General features: G+C 39.9%; 1 protein-coding gene across 1 annotated transcript in view; it reads right to left on the reverse strand.

The window, feature by feature from the left end:
* Positions 1-18,666, reverse strand: part of FMNL2 (formin like 2) — a 304,398-nt gene that overhangs the window by 116,161 nt on the left and 169,571 nt on the right. Inside the window, exon 2 of the mRNA XM_024735896.1 lies at positions 12,828-12,911. Coding sequence (XP_024591664.1) covers positions 12,828-12,911 — 84 coding nt within the window. The remainder of the gene's footprint in view (positions 1-12,827; positions 12,912-18,666) is intronic.

An 18,666-nucleotide genomic window follows, 5' to 3' on the forward strand; every position in this document is an offset into this window, starting at 1 on the left:
GGGACACACTTAGTGTTGAGTTTCTTCCCTGTTTGGGAAAGTCACAGGGTCACTGGCTCTATTTCAATAGTGGATTAAGCAAAGCCACACAAACTGCTTCAACACCCTTAGGGATGAATTAGACGTCACCATCATTATACCATTACTAATGTTTCATTATTCTGCTCTGTAATAAATTTAGATGGTGAAAATTCAAAGGGCTTTGCTTTTGTGCACATAAGCTCACTAAGCTTGATTTTTCTTCCTAGAAGCTGACAGTAGTTGGCCTTCCTTTGCCAAGGCTGAGTAAGCAAACTGTTGTCTCTAAATGAGCTCTAATTACAACCAGCATCATTGCCATTAGTGAGTACTAATTTGCAGGACTTAGCTTGGTGCTAAATGCTCTTCAGAGCTACACTGACAGGAACAATCTATGTCCTCCAAGGGTTTACCCTCTAAAATGGAGAACGCCGACAAGAGTAGATGAAGAGGAGGAAAGACAAAAATAAAATATTGCATTAATATCGTATATAGACAGAAGTGAAGTGATTTACACAATATAGCAGAGGCCAGGAAAAAGTGCATGTGTGGGAGGAGGAGGTGCCAAGACCAGAAACCAGGTTCCTAAGCAGGGAAACTGAGGTCAGCCATAACATCTCAGCTCTCACAGCAGCAACAACTTATACACACATGAAGAAAATGTACGCAAACAGAGCCAGATTCCCCCAAGGAATTGAGAGTACCAAAGTCCCCAAGGGAATGCATATTCCATGTTTCCCAAAAAGAAAAAAACAAATTCTGACACTTTGGAAAGGCTGCCAGATGACTACCCCACCTACAGAAAGTATGCATATGAAAGAAGAGGACAATGAAGAGAAAATGAAGAAAAAGTATTAAGACTCTACCTACTTATAACAACTGATGGCCAAGAAAGCACGTTCAGATGGGATTCTAATTTTGTCTAAGGACTACCAGAGGCAGCTAGTGCCAGCTGTGCTACTATTTAGAAGGATCCCTGCGGTTATTATTGGATGAAAACATTTTGCTAGACAAGTCCCTGCCTCTGAACATCTTAAATCTTGCTATCACATTTAGGTGTCCTGTTTCCAGGCACTAACATGAAAAATATCAAGGTGAAAAAAAAAATTTTTTTGTTTTTGGTCATTTCATTCTTCCATTCATCCAGAACACATTATGCAAGACCCATGTAAAAAGTACAAAACGAAACTAATTCGATGCCAAAGCATTAAATCTCATCTCTGAGATACAACAGACATTTACGTAATACAAAGCAGAATATGATAAGAGCCATATGGGATCCTCTGGAAGTTCAAAGAAAGGTAAGGCTCTTTCCAACCGAGATGATCAAAGGAACTTCCCTGAAGAAACTGGCTTTTGAATTGTGTTTTGAAGGACAGGCAGCATATAGATATCCTGGGACAGTGTGAGAGGCAGGAGTCAGAGACTTCCAGATGGGGGAACATGGGAACAAAGGCAGAGAAGCACAGGGCATGTGCCAGCAACTTCAAGGCTTTAGCTGGGTTCCAGTAACACAGTTTATGAAAGGCAATGGCACAAAAGGATCTAAACAGTAAGTTGGAAAGGACAAAGGCAGATGTCAAATAATAAGCTAATGCATACAGAACAGACAACAGGGAGTCAATGAGGAGTTTTGAATAGTGGAAGAGCATACAGTTAATACCATGTGACTCCCCTTTCCCTGTTCCCAACTTTAAAAGTTGGCCATTTCTGCACTTAAGACTAGTGCAGAAAAATCAGCATGTCAGATGCATTCCACAGCCACAGTTTCTTGGAGGGCCGTGAAGCATTCTTCAGCTCTGAATATGAAATCATTTTCCTAGTCTGAGAGGAGAGGACAACTTTCCAAGTGTTCCATTACAGCTCTCAGACTGAAAATAACTTTTGATGAGACTTTTCCAAATGATTTCCTTTATTTAGACTAGCAAAAGTCTCTTCTAGTTCAACAGGTCTTTCCTAATCAAAACATCCTATAATTCATTCTTTAATATTAATTTGGCTTCTTTAATCCTATTCATAGTTCATCATTTTCCCCTATTTAAAGTGTTTTAATTGAATTTGTTGAATTTTTAAGGAAGGAAGCCATACTAATAAAGTTAAACTAAAACAGCCTTCCACAGCAAGGATGATGAGTTAAATATCCAAGTGTTAAAACAACATAAAGTAGTATTTGTATTAATTACCTAGTCGAAATTCTTGGCTACTACACCTTAATAAATAATTTAAATGATTTTCTGAAAGATAGTGTCAAAGGTCAACCTCAGTCTAGCCTGTATGCCTTAAACTGGCTACATGATTCTTCATTTCCTGTAACAGCATTCCCAAGTTTACAGAAGATGCTCATACAGTAAAGTTTATTTCAAACAGCATCATCAAGTTGTCTGGGTCAGCTCAGGCAATTTAGTTGTTTTAAGGGGGGTTCGGGGGATCTGTAATTCCATTTGTATTACCAGGCAGGAAGGCAGGCAATGCGATGTTCATTCTGGCAAGAGATAACCTAAACTCTTCATATCAGACTGAGCCCCAGGCCTCTTGCTCTAGCTGCTAATGCCGAATAGCATTTCTGAGAGAGCATTTACATCAAGCTGCCAAAAAAGATTCCTTTAAAAAGGAATAATTCCCCCCTTGTTTAGCTAACCTTCTCCCCATTTTCTGTCCCTCTCTCAGTCCCTGTGGGATAAGCCAGCATCTTTTCTCCCCACTATAAAAATTGTATGACAAAGGGAAAGTCTGGAAGAGGAAAGATGTAAACTCACTTCTGGGTTCAGACTCAATTTTCCATGTCTCCAGAGATGCTAAACTGTAGAAAGCTCAACATATAGAGAGTTGGCATCTGCTCCTCTCATTGCTTCTCCAGCATTTTAGAATCAAGAAATTGGAGGCCTGGAGTAAGTCTTAATGGAAGAGAAACTTGCTTTCTGGAGGGAAACTAAAACTTGTCTTCTTTTTAATAGCAACTAACTCAGGTTTGGCAACTTCAAGAAAAGGACAACAGTCCCTTTAAAATCTCAAGGAGATTCTGAAGAACCTAGAGGCAGGACAGGAATAAAGACGTAGAAGTACAGAATGGACTTGAGGACATGGGGAGTGGGAGAAGGGTAAGCTGGGACGAAGTGAGAGAGTGGCATGGACATATATACACTACCAAACGTAAAATAGATAGCTAGTGGGAAGCAGCCACATGGCACACGGAGATCAGCTCAGTGCTTTGTGTCCACCTACAGGGGTGAGATAGGGAGGGTGGGAGGGAGACACAAGAGGGAGGAGATATGGGGATATATGTGTATGTATAGCTGATTCACTTTGTTATACAACAGAAACTAACACACCATTGCAAAGCAATTATACTCCAATAAAGATGTTTAAAAAAAAATCTCAAGGAGAAGATAACTCAGAGACAATTTTTTTTTAATTTGGCAAGAATGCATGTCCCAAAGCCAATTCATGCCTGGCTTGGCCCCCTGCTGGAACTCAGAACAGACTGATACTATCAACCATTTAGAGTCCTTTCCAGACTCCAAGTATCACAGGAGGTATCTGTTTTGGGAGAACTCAGACCCATACCCTCTCTCACTTTACTCTTTGCTTTCCCTCACCTATACAACTAAATGCTTATTCAATGAATAAATTAATGAATACATAAATAAAGGCAAGGTTTTTTTTGTTTGTTTGTTTTTTGCGGTATGCGGCCTCTCACTGTTGTGACCTCTCCCGTTGTGGAGCATAGGCTCTGGACGCGCAGGCTCAGCAGCCATGGCTCACAGGCCTAGGCGCTCCAGGCATGTGGGATCTTCCAGGACCAGGGCACGAACCTGTGTCCCCTGCATCAGCAGGCGGACTTTCAACCACTGCACCACCAGGGAAGCCCAAGGCAAGTTTTAAAATTGAATACAATCTAAAACAAATGAAACTATCAGACTATCAAAATTGGTAATCATAGCAGAGACTAGCTGTTTACTAACACTTTCTTCTCTTTCCTGGGTATTCAGCTAGCCTACATTTCTCATCCTCCTTGGCAGGCCTAGTTAAAAAAATAAGACTATAACACATGCCACTTTCAAACCTGGCCCAAAAAACTCTCCAGGTGTCCACCTGCATTTTCTTTCTTCCTTTGATTGCAAAGCTGAAACTTTATGTTAAAAACAGCCTCAAGTGGATCCCTGATTAATTCTGTGTAATTTAACCCCCAATGATCAACAATACCAACTTGGATTGTTATGTAAACGACAAGCCTGTTTTGTAAATCATTATGTGTCTTGGCATCTATAGTGGGTTGAATGGTGTCCCCCAACCCAAAATATTTGTCCATGTCCTAACCCCTGAACCAGTGAATGTGACCATATTTGGAAAAAAGGGTCTTTGTGGATACAATGAAGTTAAGGATCTTGAGATGAGATCACCCTGGAGTATACAGGTAGGCTCATACCCAGTGACAAGTATCCTTATAAGAGACAGAGGAGAAGGATCAGATACAAGGAGAAGAGTTTGGGAAGGCCATGTGAAGACGAAGGCAGAGACTGAAGTTATGCAGCCACAGGCCAAGGAACGCCAACAGACACCAGAAGCTGGATGAGACAGGAAGGATTCTCCCCTGGAGCCTTTGGAGGGAACACAGCCTGGCAGACAGCTTGATTCCAGACTTCTGGCCTCCAGAACTGTGACAAAACCCTTTCTGTTGTTTTAAGCCATGGAGTTTGTGGTCATTTGTTATGACAGCCCTAGGAATCTCATACAGCATCTGTTTGTTATCTATCATTACTCTAACTTATACTGGAAGTTAATAACAGAAAAGGTATCAACATCAAGTGACTTTAAATAACAGTACTCGGCACATCTTTAATAGGATGCATTCCGAGGACACAAAGGTACAAGACATTTATCCTTCACCTAGTAACTTTAGTTAGTAATGATATTGGTAGTTGTTATTTTGAAACTTTTAATATTCTAGGAAAAGACAAATAATTGATGTTAGGAATCAACTTTTTCACTGAAAAAAAGTGATAATTATAAAATCAAAAAAATAAGTGAATTAATATTAAAAATTGATTTGGAAATATCAATTTGAACTCATAATGTTTAGACATACATTTTCAAGGTCCAGACACTTAAACTGAGACACAAATTCACCCAGCAGCTGTGACAACCTAATAATATGACAACTTCTAATACCATCCCCTGGGAAAAAGAATAGGGCTCCTTGAAGAAATGTCTTATTCTAGGTCAGGTGCAAGGAAAGTACAAGTTAAGCCTAAGAAATTATTTTTGCACCATACATAAAGCTTGTAAGGATTAATAGGGTCATGTCAAAAGGATAGAGGAGCCAGCATGAAGGAGCTCCCAAATGTTAAAATGTTGTTAATGTGAGCCCCCCCCCCAAAAAAAATCTCCTATTGATTGTGACACACTGACTATGAAAATCCATGGGTTCACAATGATATTCACAAAAGGAAGCTAAAGAAAACATTTGTCGCCTTTTGAGGTATCTATTAAACTAAGCCCTTACTTTGAAAAATGACAATTGAGGGAAAGAATTACAGGAATAGTTAATTCCAGGGTAAACCAGGACCAGGTGAAAGCTCTACCTGCTGGCTTAATGTTGAAGGGAAATAAAATTAGAAAATCGGGTTTGTCTTTTTTCCTGCAACTCCTAATGAAACTGATTCAGCCAAAAATTATCAATTGGTTTTAAAACTCACTAGGTACAAGGCTGATAGGTAATGAGACGTATATATGATGCCAAAGTAACACTCCACAGATTCCTTTCTGCATAAGGGAAAAACATAATTATACAACAGAGGAATCAGGTTGTCATCTGATCCTTTGACCTTTATTACCTAATGGTGAGATATCAGATATTATTTGTCTTTTATATTCCAGACAAAGACGTTCAACATCAATCTATCATATCTTTACATCTAACTTCTGGTTAACAGGAAATTCAGGAGCTCAGACGCCTCTAGGAAACAATCAGGTAAATACAGGAAACAAGATTTCCTACAAAATGGCTTGCCTTGTTGTTTTACTATATGAGCATCGTGAATAAAAGTCTGTTCTAGATTAAAAGAGACTTAAAAAACGTAACTGCCAGATGTAGTGTGTGATTGATTCTGGACTAGTTTGAACTAAACCAGGTGGGAAGAACATTAAGAAAACTGAGAAATATGAACCGGGCAGTAGACGATATTAAGAAATTATTACTCATTTTAATTGTGATGACTTTATTTGGATAAAAGAGAAAATTCTCATTTTTATAAGATGCATAGTGAATTTTTTTAAAGATAAACTAGAAAACAAAATACCAAACAAAAAATCCAACTAACGCATAGTCAAAAGGAGGATTACACAGAAGGGAAAGACCAAATATAAAAACAATAAAAGAAAAACACTAAGGGTTTGAAAGGTAGAATTTCAAAACAATTAAACAGATCCCAAAACCTAATAATGATTTTAAACTAAAGAGCATTTCAACATACCACAGAACTATGGAAGTACAGTAAAAATGCAAACAACTTAACACCAAATAATATTAAATATAGTAATAATGTCAGCTAGCCAGAGGAATGAATAAGGGAGAGAGGGCAGGGAGATGGCTGTCTGCTGTCCCGACAGCTGGGAAAGCCTCAATGAAGTGAGCTCGGCTAAATGTAGAATCAAAGCCTGGAACTGGGGGATACAGGCTAAAGGCAGATTAAATCGGGAGTCTTGGAGCAAGAGGAGAGGGGGTAGAGCAAGGCAAAGGCTACTGCTGCATCACCATCTTTTCCTTCTGCTTCTTTCCCACTATCTATGCTATCCATACACTGCTCCAATGACTAACATGACAGCCGACACGGAAGCAGGCTACAGCCATCCTTCCCACCCTCCCTTGTCACAACTCATTTATTTCCCCTGGGGCTCCAAGGACAAGCCCTCATTAACTGAATCTGATGGTCTACAAGAAATAATTTATCAGTAACCAGTAATATTTGCTTACCTGGCAGAGAAGAGCTCTAACTGGCTCACAAAAACATGAACAGTTAATAAAACAAATCACAGAGATATATGGTGTGCTCTTCAATATTTTAGGAAATTTGATTCCAGTGGCAAATTGGCTTAGTAAGTTATCCAGTAAGTAACTTTCTTGTCTTTCAGAAGAAATAGTATTAGAAAGTAAGTGAAGGGTTTAAAAATAATTATATTCTTGACGATTAAATACATTCAAATGGTCTGGGTCAGTTGTGTTGAAAAAGACAAGAGCAACTCTCGCTGTACTGGAGTATCTTAGTACCACTGGTCTGGCTCAGCTCTGGCTGAGTGGCAGCAAGGGCCTTCCCCTTTCCTGACTAGGACACGTACATGCCAAGCCTTGAGCGCTGCAATCTGATCTCCCTGAAGTGCTGAACACAGGAAGCTGAGTCTAAGTGGGTATGATTTTCTGCCACCTCTTCACTCTCCCGTTTTGTCTTTGTTTTTAATCTCCTTCTCCCATATCATTCTATACAAGCAAAGGGAAGACGCCCATCTCTCACGAGGCTACAATGCAAAGCAATAGCCAGCCATTAGGGGGCAAGGTCGAGCCGTGCCAAACCACCGCCCCCTGCAAAAAAACCAAATTGTGCCATCACCAGCAAAGCCACAGGGGAGTTTTCTGACCCAGCTCAGGTATGCACTGCTAACATTTTGGGACGGGATTACGTACATTCGCGGAACCTACCCCCTTAGTGTTAGTCATCTACAATGTCCTGAATTTTTGACTAACCACTTCCACTTATTCAGCTGAGGCACATTTACCAACCAAGCCACCACCACCGCTAAGTTCTACAGATCCCATTCCCTCCATGCCAACATCACCTGAGAAGCCACAGAATGCAGCCTTGGTGATAGCCCCTTACCTACTACAATTCAGGTTTCAATGGATTGTTTCTAGGTCCCTAATAATTGAAACGGCTCATGACTGGAGTTTGGAATTGGTGTTCTTGTCTAACTAACCCAGGTGGCCTTGACACTGGCCTAGTCATTTATGTTCTTGAACCTCCATTTCATCATCTATAAAATAAGGAGTTTAGTGAACAGGCAGGAAAGGCAAAATGATTTCTGCTTTACTTCCTATGATCCAATACAGTTAAATTTTTTTTTTTTTGACAAGCATGCGTTAAGTATTCTTTTTGAGAAGAATTTAAAGAGTGGCTTGAAATAAATGATCTCTAACAACCCTTCCAGATATAATGATCTGAAAGTCTTAAATTCATCCAGGATCTCTGAAGCTCCCTATACGCAACCTTTATCCTTAACTTGTGGGAAACTGCCAAGACCCCAAAGCCAACCAGTGCAGCACAGGGTCTGTGTTCAGGGAGCACTGAAAATTGAGCCAAGAGTGAGAGCAAGGGCCTTCCCTCTCTGCATAGATAAAAAGACCATTGAAAGAGCCCTCTTATTGCTACACAGCTTGTGAGTTTTCATTTGCGTTTGTCAAAAGAACTTAGTATTTCCAGCTTTTTACTCTCACACTGTCATTTCATCTATTATAAAATTAGCCTCGGTGTCCCCACCGAGTCCTCGAACGGATGTCCTCGTGGAACTCTGCCCACTTACTACAGCACAGAAATAAGTTCCCTGGGATACACCTCATACTGCCCAAAACTCAGCAGGGAAGCCTCTTTCTTCCGCTTCTATCATCCCACTCAGAACAGACTTACACGGTTCTCCCATGTCTAACCTCTGAGACCCACTGAAAGCGCAGGTCATCTTTATATTTATGCAGTAATCTAGGAAAGGGCTAAAGGATACTGCTGGAATATATGATGCACCGATATGCACAATGCCCACAGCAGATAGAAAATTTTAGTACTGTTATCTGTGCAAACTTTATTTTTGTTCACCAATAATGCTGATATATTTTATGTTCATCTTGTTCAAAAAGACGACTTCTGAAATTTTACAGCTTCATACAAGGTTTTTTTTTAAGTGAGGAAATCAATGTGGAGGGAAAATATGGGCAGGAAAAACTCGATGAAGCCATGGGTGAGGCTAGGCAACAAAACGTAGGCTACTAAGATACTGTATACTCGGTAAGGGAAGACCACAGATTTGGCTCTGAGCATTCTAGCAGCCAAGGGGAAAAAGGAGAAACATGACCAGTTCCATGATTCAGAGTGTCCACATGATAATTTTTCATGGAACTGAAACCTGAAGTAATCTCTCCCTGGGTCATCCAACACTCTTGTTCACATACTTCTTTTTAGAATTAAATTTCCTTAATATCCAATTTTACTTTGCACACCTTGCATACGACATATATTTTAAGATAACAGATAATATGTCTGCGTTGTTTTAAAAGAAATAAAATTAATATTTGTATTTAGTACGCTATTTGTACACAAAGCAACAGGGGCCAGGGGATGGGTTGTGTGTCAGGGAGCAATGACAACACACCACGATCATTGTTTTAAGACTTCACAAAAGAGAGGTTCACCTTGATGTTTTCTTGGACTGAAATCTATAGCTGTGGCTTTTCCTGACAGCATCATGTACCATGTATTCAAACCGCAAAGTATGTTTGGGGAACATATGATGACTGATTCAACAATAAATTTCCCTGAATCTTTTGAAGACAAGTTGACAATAATCATGATTCTAATACTTAATATCTGGGCCCCTCAGCCACAGCAGAAGCAGCCCTACCACTTATGAAGCACTTACTATATGCCCAGTGTTAGTCTACGTACTGTACATATATTGCCTCCAATCTTTAAAATAACTTAAGGATGTTAGTATTAACTATATTTTACAGATGAGGAAAAAAATGAAGGTAGTTAAGTAGCAAATATCTTCGTTTATAAATTTTATATTGTAAAATTTCCAAAATTCACAAAAGTTGAGATTTTACTGTAATAGACCTCAACATATCTCACCAAGATTCAACAACTAAAGGTTCTTCCACATTTCCTTTATCTACCACTTTTTTTCGATGAAGTATTTTACAACAAACTCCAGTCATATCATTTCATGCTTGCACAAGTACATGTTTCTTAAAAAGTAAGAACAGATTCTTATTTAATCCAATACCAAAACCAAAACCAACAAAGATAATTTCTTGGAATCATCTAATAATTACTCAGGAGTCACAAGTCAAATACCCCCAATTTTCCCAAAAAGTCTTTTTATAGTAATTTTTGTGTAATTTTTGTCACAGTAAAGAGAAATCCACACCCATTAGCAGTCACTCCCCATCCCCACTCCCAGGCCATGGCAACCATTAATCTACTTTCCGTCTCTACAGATTTTTGTATTCTGGACATTTCATATAAATGGAATCATAAAAACAAATGTATTTTGAGTGTCTATCAGTTTAGGTACCACTGACAGATATAGATAGGTACCAAATATATATATGACATGGTCCATGTAGGTAACATAAACAGTCAACAAACACCAATACATTATATTTGCCATATAAATACTACATTATGAATGCTCTAAGCTCATGGTTTTTATCTTTTCCCTCACACACATACATAGGAGAAATGATATTCATGTGTGTGACATACCAATGGGTTACCTATATGTGACAAAAAGCCCAGTTTTTGCTGGCCACAATTCTCACAATGACTAATGGTTAACCAAAAATGGTCGTTCACCATAATGGCAGCTCAGTGCCTGTGTTAACAACTCCCCGCTTTCTCTCCCTCTCAGGAAAGCATGCCAGAATGCAAGTCGGAGAAACAGAGATAACATGTATTTTTAAATTTATTTTTAGTATATCATTCACAAACTTGAGCACTTTATAAGGAAGGGAGCAAAGAGCTAGTGGTTAAGGGTATAGACCCCAGAATGTACATATTCTCCAGATCAGACTGTGTACGCCCCTTTACCACGTAACAGCTATGTGACCATCAGCAATGATATCTCTCAGTTTTCCCTGTATGTCAAATGGAGATATTAATAAGTATGACTGCTTTCGAGATTTAACACAGAACTCTTATGAAGAAAATCTGCTTATTAAATGTTGGTTACTGGCAATAATAATTATTATGATTATTTCCTTATTATTAACAAATCACACATGCCGCCTCAGAACTGATGGAGCCACTTCCGTTTGCAGCTGTCAGCATGTGTGAAAGTGACGACAAGAAAGGAACCGATGAAGTAGCTCAATTCTCCACATCCTGGCATATTAACATTTAAGGGCAATAATAACCTGAACATTGAGGATTTGAGAATCAGAAACATAAGCAAGATAACTGACTTGTTCCTCCCTCTGCCTCAAGATCCCCGCTAGACCCCATCACTAACTCCATGAAGCTACTTATGGGCTGAGAAGAGCACAGCTGTTAGAAATGTCCATCATCAGCAGACTTCCCTTTCTGGCATGTTGGAGATGCAAACCACCACCCAAGAAAACCTTCCTTTGCCTGAGCTCTGTGCTCCATCACAACTTGTCATACGCAGGATTTCTAACCACTCCTGGACCTCTCTCATTTGTGTGGTTATTTTTCCTTTTTATACTAATTACCCCTACACTCTTTGTTCACTACCGTAAAATCAGTTCTCTTGGCAGTAATAGGTTTAGGTAATACTCGTTTATAATTAAGTCTCAAGGAAGAAGCCTGTGTCAGCAAAATTTTATTCTTTGGCAACATGGTCCTATAAGCAATAAGCTTGCTCTTCAGCTTGTATCTACTCGTGGTGCTCAATATAGCATGCAGAACGGAGTATGATGTCCCCACCACTGCTTTACTGTTTTAGTTCAGAAGCTAAAGTAAAGCAACACACAATGGGCACTTCAGAAGCTCCATGTAAACTGCAGGTATCTATTCCTTAGGGAACATGGACCATCTACCTTTGGGGAACAGAAAATGCCTCTGCTCCCCTGACGCATCTGTCCCACAGCAGAGACCAAAGGGTTGGAAGGAAATTACAACGCTACCAAGAATTTTCAGGGTGGCAAGGGGTTGGGGGGACACAACCACCCTGAAGACGCTCATGGCACAAAATCAAAGAGCTAATATATAATATACAGAGCCTATCTTTACTTTACAGGGTGAACCTTCTAAGCTTTAAACAATTAGCCTGTACCTGCCCAGGAGTGAAGTCTCCAAAAAATTACTACCAATTACAATAATATACTACATATTATTTTAAAAGAATGACGTAGAGACATCCATACTGAAAAAAATATCAAGATGCATTAGAGTATGTATGGGTATTCACACATTGTTTTTAAAAAACAAAAACAGAAGAAAAAACTAGATGGAAATACTTCAGAGTCTTACCAGTGGGCCTCTGAAGTGTAGAATTTGGAGGGTAGAAAGAAAGAAAATGGAGAAATCCCCTTTTTATTATATATCTCTCTGAAGAGTCTAAATTTGTTATGAGTTAATGATAAGAACACCTGGGGAACTGCTATAATATGAAATAATTTTTTATCAGCCCAAGCAATGTTTCTTTATAAACAATTCACCTTCTTGCATCAGTAAACATCAATACACATGAATAAGAAAGCCAATTAAATTAGAGGACCTGCATTATTCAAGAAGCATAAACTGCTATGTAAGGTAAATAGAAAAACAAATCAGCTGAATTTGATTTGTCCACTTGACCAGAGTTACCAGAAATTTTAACTAAAAAACATTTAAAAATAAAGTAGACAATTAAAATAATGCAAGAATAAAATGTCATTTTCTAACTTTTCCTTTGGTCATAATCAACAGGAAGGCAAATCACAAGACAGAAATTCATGCATCTCCTGAAAAAAAGTCTGATATATTTAGGGAGGAAATCCGGTTCTCTTCTCTCATTATTTCTTGAAAAAAAGCATCAATGTTTCTTACCTGATCACAAATCAGTTCCCACTTCTTCTCATTGTCATATTGCCGCAGTAATCTGGCTTTGTCAGGGGGTAGGTTCATAGCATTCTGTGAGAAAAAAAGAGAAGAAATATGTCACATTCCACAACAGACTGCTAATGGGTAACTCATGGGCAGACCAAAGAATGCTACTGTGGTTCTTTAATGACTTTTAAAATCCTAGCATCTGATTAACATAAACACCCTATACAAGTCATTTAAACAACAAATCAGTTGAATGGCAGGAGAGAGACTCTGAAGTCCTATGTTGGGACACTGAGGTAGTCTGCTCTGAACTACAGACTTGCATTTCAGGAAAGATAATGCCTTATTTCTTCATTTAATTGCAGGCTCCCAGTCTCCTCAACAAAAGGTCAGAGGTTATTATTGAGAAGGTATTGGCCCAGTTTTTTTCCCCAGGCATAAGAGTCTTTCATTTTGGACAGTGGGAACTTGATTTTGTTATATCCTTACCAAAACTTCCTTAGAAATCACAAATCAGTCCTGGAAAAGTCCTCAAAAGACCATATGTCCAGTTTCCTGCCCCCAGGGTGTTTTACTGTCCCTTGCTTCCCCGGCCAGCCCAAACTGGGAGCACAGATGCTCTCTTTGGCAGTCTTTCCAGTACTTCCTTTTCTTTTCTTTTCCTAGTAGCCCTTTCTTTTTAATTGAAATATAGTTGATGTACAATATGAGGTTAGTTTCAGTGTACTATATATAATGACTTGACGTTTGTATACATTATGAAATTATTGCCGCAATAAGTCTAGCAACCATCTGTCCCTACAAAGTTATTACAGTATTATTGACCATATTCCTTATGCTGCATATTACATCCCCATGACTTATTATATAACTGGAGGTTTGTACTCCCAATTTCTTTAATTACTATCTATCTATGTATCTATTTATTTATTTATGGCTGCATTAGGTCTTCGTTGCTGCGCGGGCTTTCTCTAGTTGCGGTGACAGGGGGCTACTCTTTGTTGCAATGCGCAGGCTTCTCATTGCAGTGTTTTCTCTTGTGGCAGAGCATGGGCTCTAGGAACACGGGCTTCAGTAGTTGAGGCACGCGGGCTCAGTAGTTGTGGCACACGGGCTTAGTTGCTCCCCAGCATGTAGGATCTTCCCAGACCGGGGCTCGAACCCGTGTCCCCAGGCGGATTCTTAACCACTGCGCCACCAGGGAAGTCCCCAATTTCTTTTTAAAGCACTACAGCCCCACCAGACACAGAACAGAAAACACCAAAAGAAAACTCAATGAACAGAACCACTGATAGATAGCGTCAACTTTGACTCGCTTTGATAGACAACTATGAGTAAAAGAACAGATGAAAATAAAGAAGAAAACAGTGCAACTGGTTTTTGTCCCCTCTGTGAGATGACAGCACTACTTCAGGACATATGTTACCATCAGCAACCTCAATTCTCAGTTTAGCTATATTGGTTTATGAAGTTGGGTTTGCAGTGAGAAATGTACCGTGAGCTAAAAGATGTCTAGACATCAGTCTTCATAAAACCCTCCTCTGTCAATACAGCACACCTTCTATAGTGCTGATCATGATTTTCCCAGGTACATACATATGTTATTAGTCAAATGTCCCAAATAACCAATCATACACATTTTCAAGATACTTGGCTTGGGACTGAGGTGAGATCTTTGGGCACAGAACATGGCAGAGTTAGAGAGCCCCAGAAGGAATTCTTATCTGTTCCCCTGGTCTTCCTGTAAAGCTCCCATGCTCTAAACAACTGAGCCAAGTATTCAACTAATGTCTTACATGTTTAACTGCCCTAACCCCTTACATCAACACTCAATCATGCCTATCTCATAATAAACAATACAGCCCCTTGCATGGGTGAACGTTCGAGTAGACAAATTCAAAGGTCTTGAACTTATAATGCTCAAGCCCCTAGTTCTCTGGAGGACTTGTACTTACAGAGAAACAGCTCCCTTTGACACCAGTACTGTCTCATGTCATCCAGTGAAACAATTTTTTTTTTAAATAAATGTATTTATTTATTTATTTTGGCTGTGTTGGGTCTTCATTTCTGTGCAAGGGCTTTCTCTAGTTGTGGCCAGCGGGGGCCACTCTTCATCGCGGTGCGCGGGCCTCTCACTGTCGCGGCCTCTCTTGTTGCGAAGCACAGGCTCCAGATGTGCAGGCTCAGTAGCTGTGGCTCACGGGCCCAGTTGCTCCGCAGCATGTGGGATCTTCCCAGACCAGGGCTCGAACCCGTGTCTCCCGTATTGGCAGGCAGATTCTCAACCACTGTGCCACCAGGGAAGCCCCAGTGAAACAAATTTAATAGAGGCAAGGGTGGGTGGGTTATTCTGACTTAATGGCAGAGAATTAACCTTTGATGATTTTGATAGATATAACTCAAGCATTTTCCCCAAAGCTCAATCTAACATCCAGACTGGTATGCCTAAGTAGGTAGTAGATATCCCACTTACTGATTTGAATCTAATAATCTCTTCAGAATATTAATTTTTTAATAACCCCCAAAGCTGACAACATACTTAGAAAATCTTTGAACCCCAGGGATCTCAACGATACTGCCAAGGCTTCTCCATACAAATAATGGGAAATGGGAAAAAATATTTTCATACGGCCTATCTCCATGTAATATTTGCTTGAACGAGAATAGAAAATAACTACTTGCATTTATTTGTAATTACAATTTTATAATGTTCAGCAACAACTCCTGGGATAAAGCAAAGGAGAATTCCATGTGTGTCTTTCTGAGGGAGCCCAACATTACTCACCATTAAATAACCAGTCTATCATTGCTTATTTGCACCCTAGAGATGGATCATTTCCTCTTAAACTGAATTTCACGCTCATGTTAGTGCCCATGGGTGTGATTATGCATTAAATAAGAACAATAAGGGCTTCCCTGGTGGCACAGTGGTTCAGAGTCCGCCTGCCGATGCAGGGGATACGGGTTTGTGCACCGGTAAATAAGGCAGGTGAAATGAGTTTTTCTCCAATTCTTTATTAATCTCTCATGATATAAACGGGTAAGACAAAGAACGTCTGACCTCTTACAAGGTGCCAAGCCCTGTATAAGACAGTCTGCATACACAATTTCATCTAATCTTCATAACAAACCCATGGGATAGATACAATTTTCCCCATTTTACAAATGGGAAAACAGGCCTAAGAGTGCTTGCTCAAGGTTGGACAGCTTTACAGAAAACAGGACCTAAACTTAGTCTGTTAGACACCAAAGACAAACACTAAAAATGCCTCCAAGTTTTTTTTTTTGTTTGGTTTGGTTTTTGTTTGTTTGTTTTTGTTTTTTTGCAGCAAAGTAAAATTGCAAATAACTGACCTTCTGTTACTACTCCACAAGACTTTCATGCAGAAGCAGTCTGCAAACACTGCTACGGAAATTAGATGCAGGCCCTGTTGTTACTAAAAAGATAAAGCCAAGATGCTCCTTTCTGGACCAACTTTTATTTTAATAAAATAGTCTTTCTTTCAAATGTTTATGAAGCACCACCCTTGTACAAGCACTGTGTTCCACAGCACAGTGGGGAACCAAACAGATACGGTCCCCATGGAGCATCATATTATTATAAGAGAGATAAAGATGAAACAAACTAATCTTAAACTCTGATAAGTCTTGATAGAGGTTATCAGAGGGCAAGTTTAGATTGAACGATCTGGAAAGACCTCTCAAGGAAAAGGTAACATTAAGATAAGACCTAGAAATGAGAAAAGGTGAGCCAGGTAGAGTGGATGGCAGCTTTCTGGGCAGAGAAAACACGGAAAAGACACTAAGGTAAGAAACAGCTGGACACATCAAAGAGCTGAAAGTGAGTCAGTGTGGCTGGAGAGAAAGTAAAAGACAGGGAATGAGGGAAAGATAAAGTTGGAGAGGTGAGTCAAGGCTATGTCATGCCCAGCCACGGAGGACTGGGGTAAAGACTTTTCCTTTGACCTAAAGTGCAGTGGGAAACCAGTGAAGGCTTGTAAGCATGAGATGACATAAACAGGTGAGTTTTCCAAAGATTGCTGTGGGTGCTATATGGAGAACGGATTAGAAACAACACAAGTGGAAGCAGGGGAGCCAGTTAGGAGGCCAGGGCAGGGCAGTAGTTCAAATGAATGGTGGTGGCTGGGACAAAGCAGATGGCACATCAACTGAAGCAGGTGGACAGATGTCAGAAACAGTACGTGAAATTGACTGGGTAGACTTAAGGGCTGAGGAAGGATGTCTGGCTTCTACCTGGAGTCACTAGGTGAATGCTGGTCTCCTTAATGAGAGGGGCACACTGCAAAGGTGGTGCAAATCTGGAGGAGGTAGTGAAGAATAAGACTTCTAAGTGGCCCTGGTTAGGTCTAAGATATCTAGGAAACATCCAAGAGAACAGTCAAGCAGGCAAGTACGTACACAATTCTGAAGGTCAGAAGGAGGGTCTGCATCTTTCTGAACGAGAAGAGTCTTAAGAAGTCTTTCTGAACCTGATGACTAGTTATTGTCAGAGAAGTTATTCAGCATCAATACACTAAAACTGAAACTGTACTTGGTAATCATTCACCAAGCATCTAAAATCACCCCTTCCACGGGTTAAGCCTCTGAGCAGCTCAGGCGGACATTGCCCAGCTTAATAATTCTACAGGGACCGCAAGGAAGCAGCTCCATCTAAAATCAGACCCTGCACAGAGGCCTGGTTAAAGTTTAGGCCTGTTGTGATTAGCTGGCAAGAACTGCCCGTAGACTTTTTAGAGGGAACTCATTCCCTTTGTGCTGTATAGGGCAGGCCTCTGGAGTCCAAGCTAAATGTTTGTGCAGGTAATTCCTAAGAGCCCAAGCTATTTTCTGAGGAAACTATTGGCTCTCTTTCCAGGCACTATTACTGCCTGTATAAAAATGGATTGCCCTTCTATCTGGCAGAAAATATACAACTTGCAAGTTGTCCTAACACAGTGACAACTCCACCTCATCCATACTTAGTGACATCTTGACACAGGGCTCTCCTGTCCTTCCTTTCCTCTGTCAATCCATCCAATATGTAAGCACTGGGCTTTGACCACGTGCCAGCATATCTGCACTGCAGGCATAGGAGAGAATTTAATCACAAAGTTGCTGCACTCAAATATACGCCAAAGGTCCACTGAAGACATGTGATATTTGAGTTGAAAAGTTTAGTGGATGTTAATTATATATTTTCTAGACTGTGTAAGTTCCTAGCACAAATAAATTAGATCATCCAAGAGCATTTTTTTTTTCTGTAAGGAATGTCCCTTTCCTTTCCACCTGACAAACTTTAAGAATCAGCTCAAATATCATTTATCACTAGAACCTTCTCCCAACTACTCCAAGAAAACATACCCTCTTGTTGGGCTCTGACAGCAGTGTATACATCCCTCCTTTACACCACCACACACACTGTACCCTAATCATCTTTCTGCCTACCTGAATTCCTCCATGGACTAAGTACTTCAAGGACGACTTCTTTTGTTAATCCCCAATTTCAGGCACAGTACATGGCAGACAGTAGGCACTAAACAAGTTGCTCAATCAATGAAAAGCAAACTAACTCAGTCATGCTGTTCAGTCTGAAAATATCTTCACTGATTTAGCATTTATGCTTCAGCTACTAACAAAGTCTACACACTTAAGAGCATTTCTGTTTCTTATAAAACCTCAGTCAATGACAATGTCTATTACTTATTAATAATTATCTTTCAAACAGGAATTCATGGGGGGAAAAAATCTTCAAGTTCAATTCTAGCAACATTTCCTTGAAAAGAAAAATATTTTAGGCATTCTTCTGCCACAAATAATAAACCATGCAACCTGCACTTTG

Source organism: Neophocaena asiaeorientalis, unplaced genomic scaffold (assembly GCF_003031525.2).
Source record: "Neophocaena asiaeorientalis asiaeorientalis breed wild unplaced genomic scaffold, Neophocaena_asiaeorientalis_V1.1 scaffold72, whole genome shotgun sequence".
Classification (NCBI taxonomy): Eukaryota; Metazoa; Chordata; class Mammalia; order Artiodactyla; family Phocoenidae; genus Neophocaena; species Neophocaena asiaeorientalis.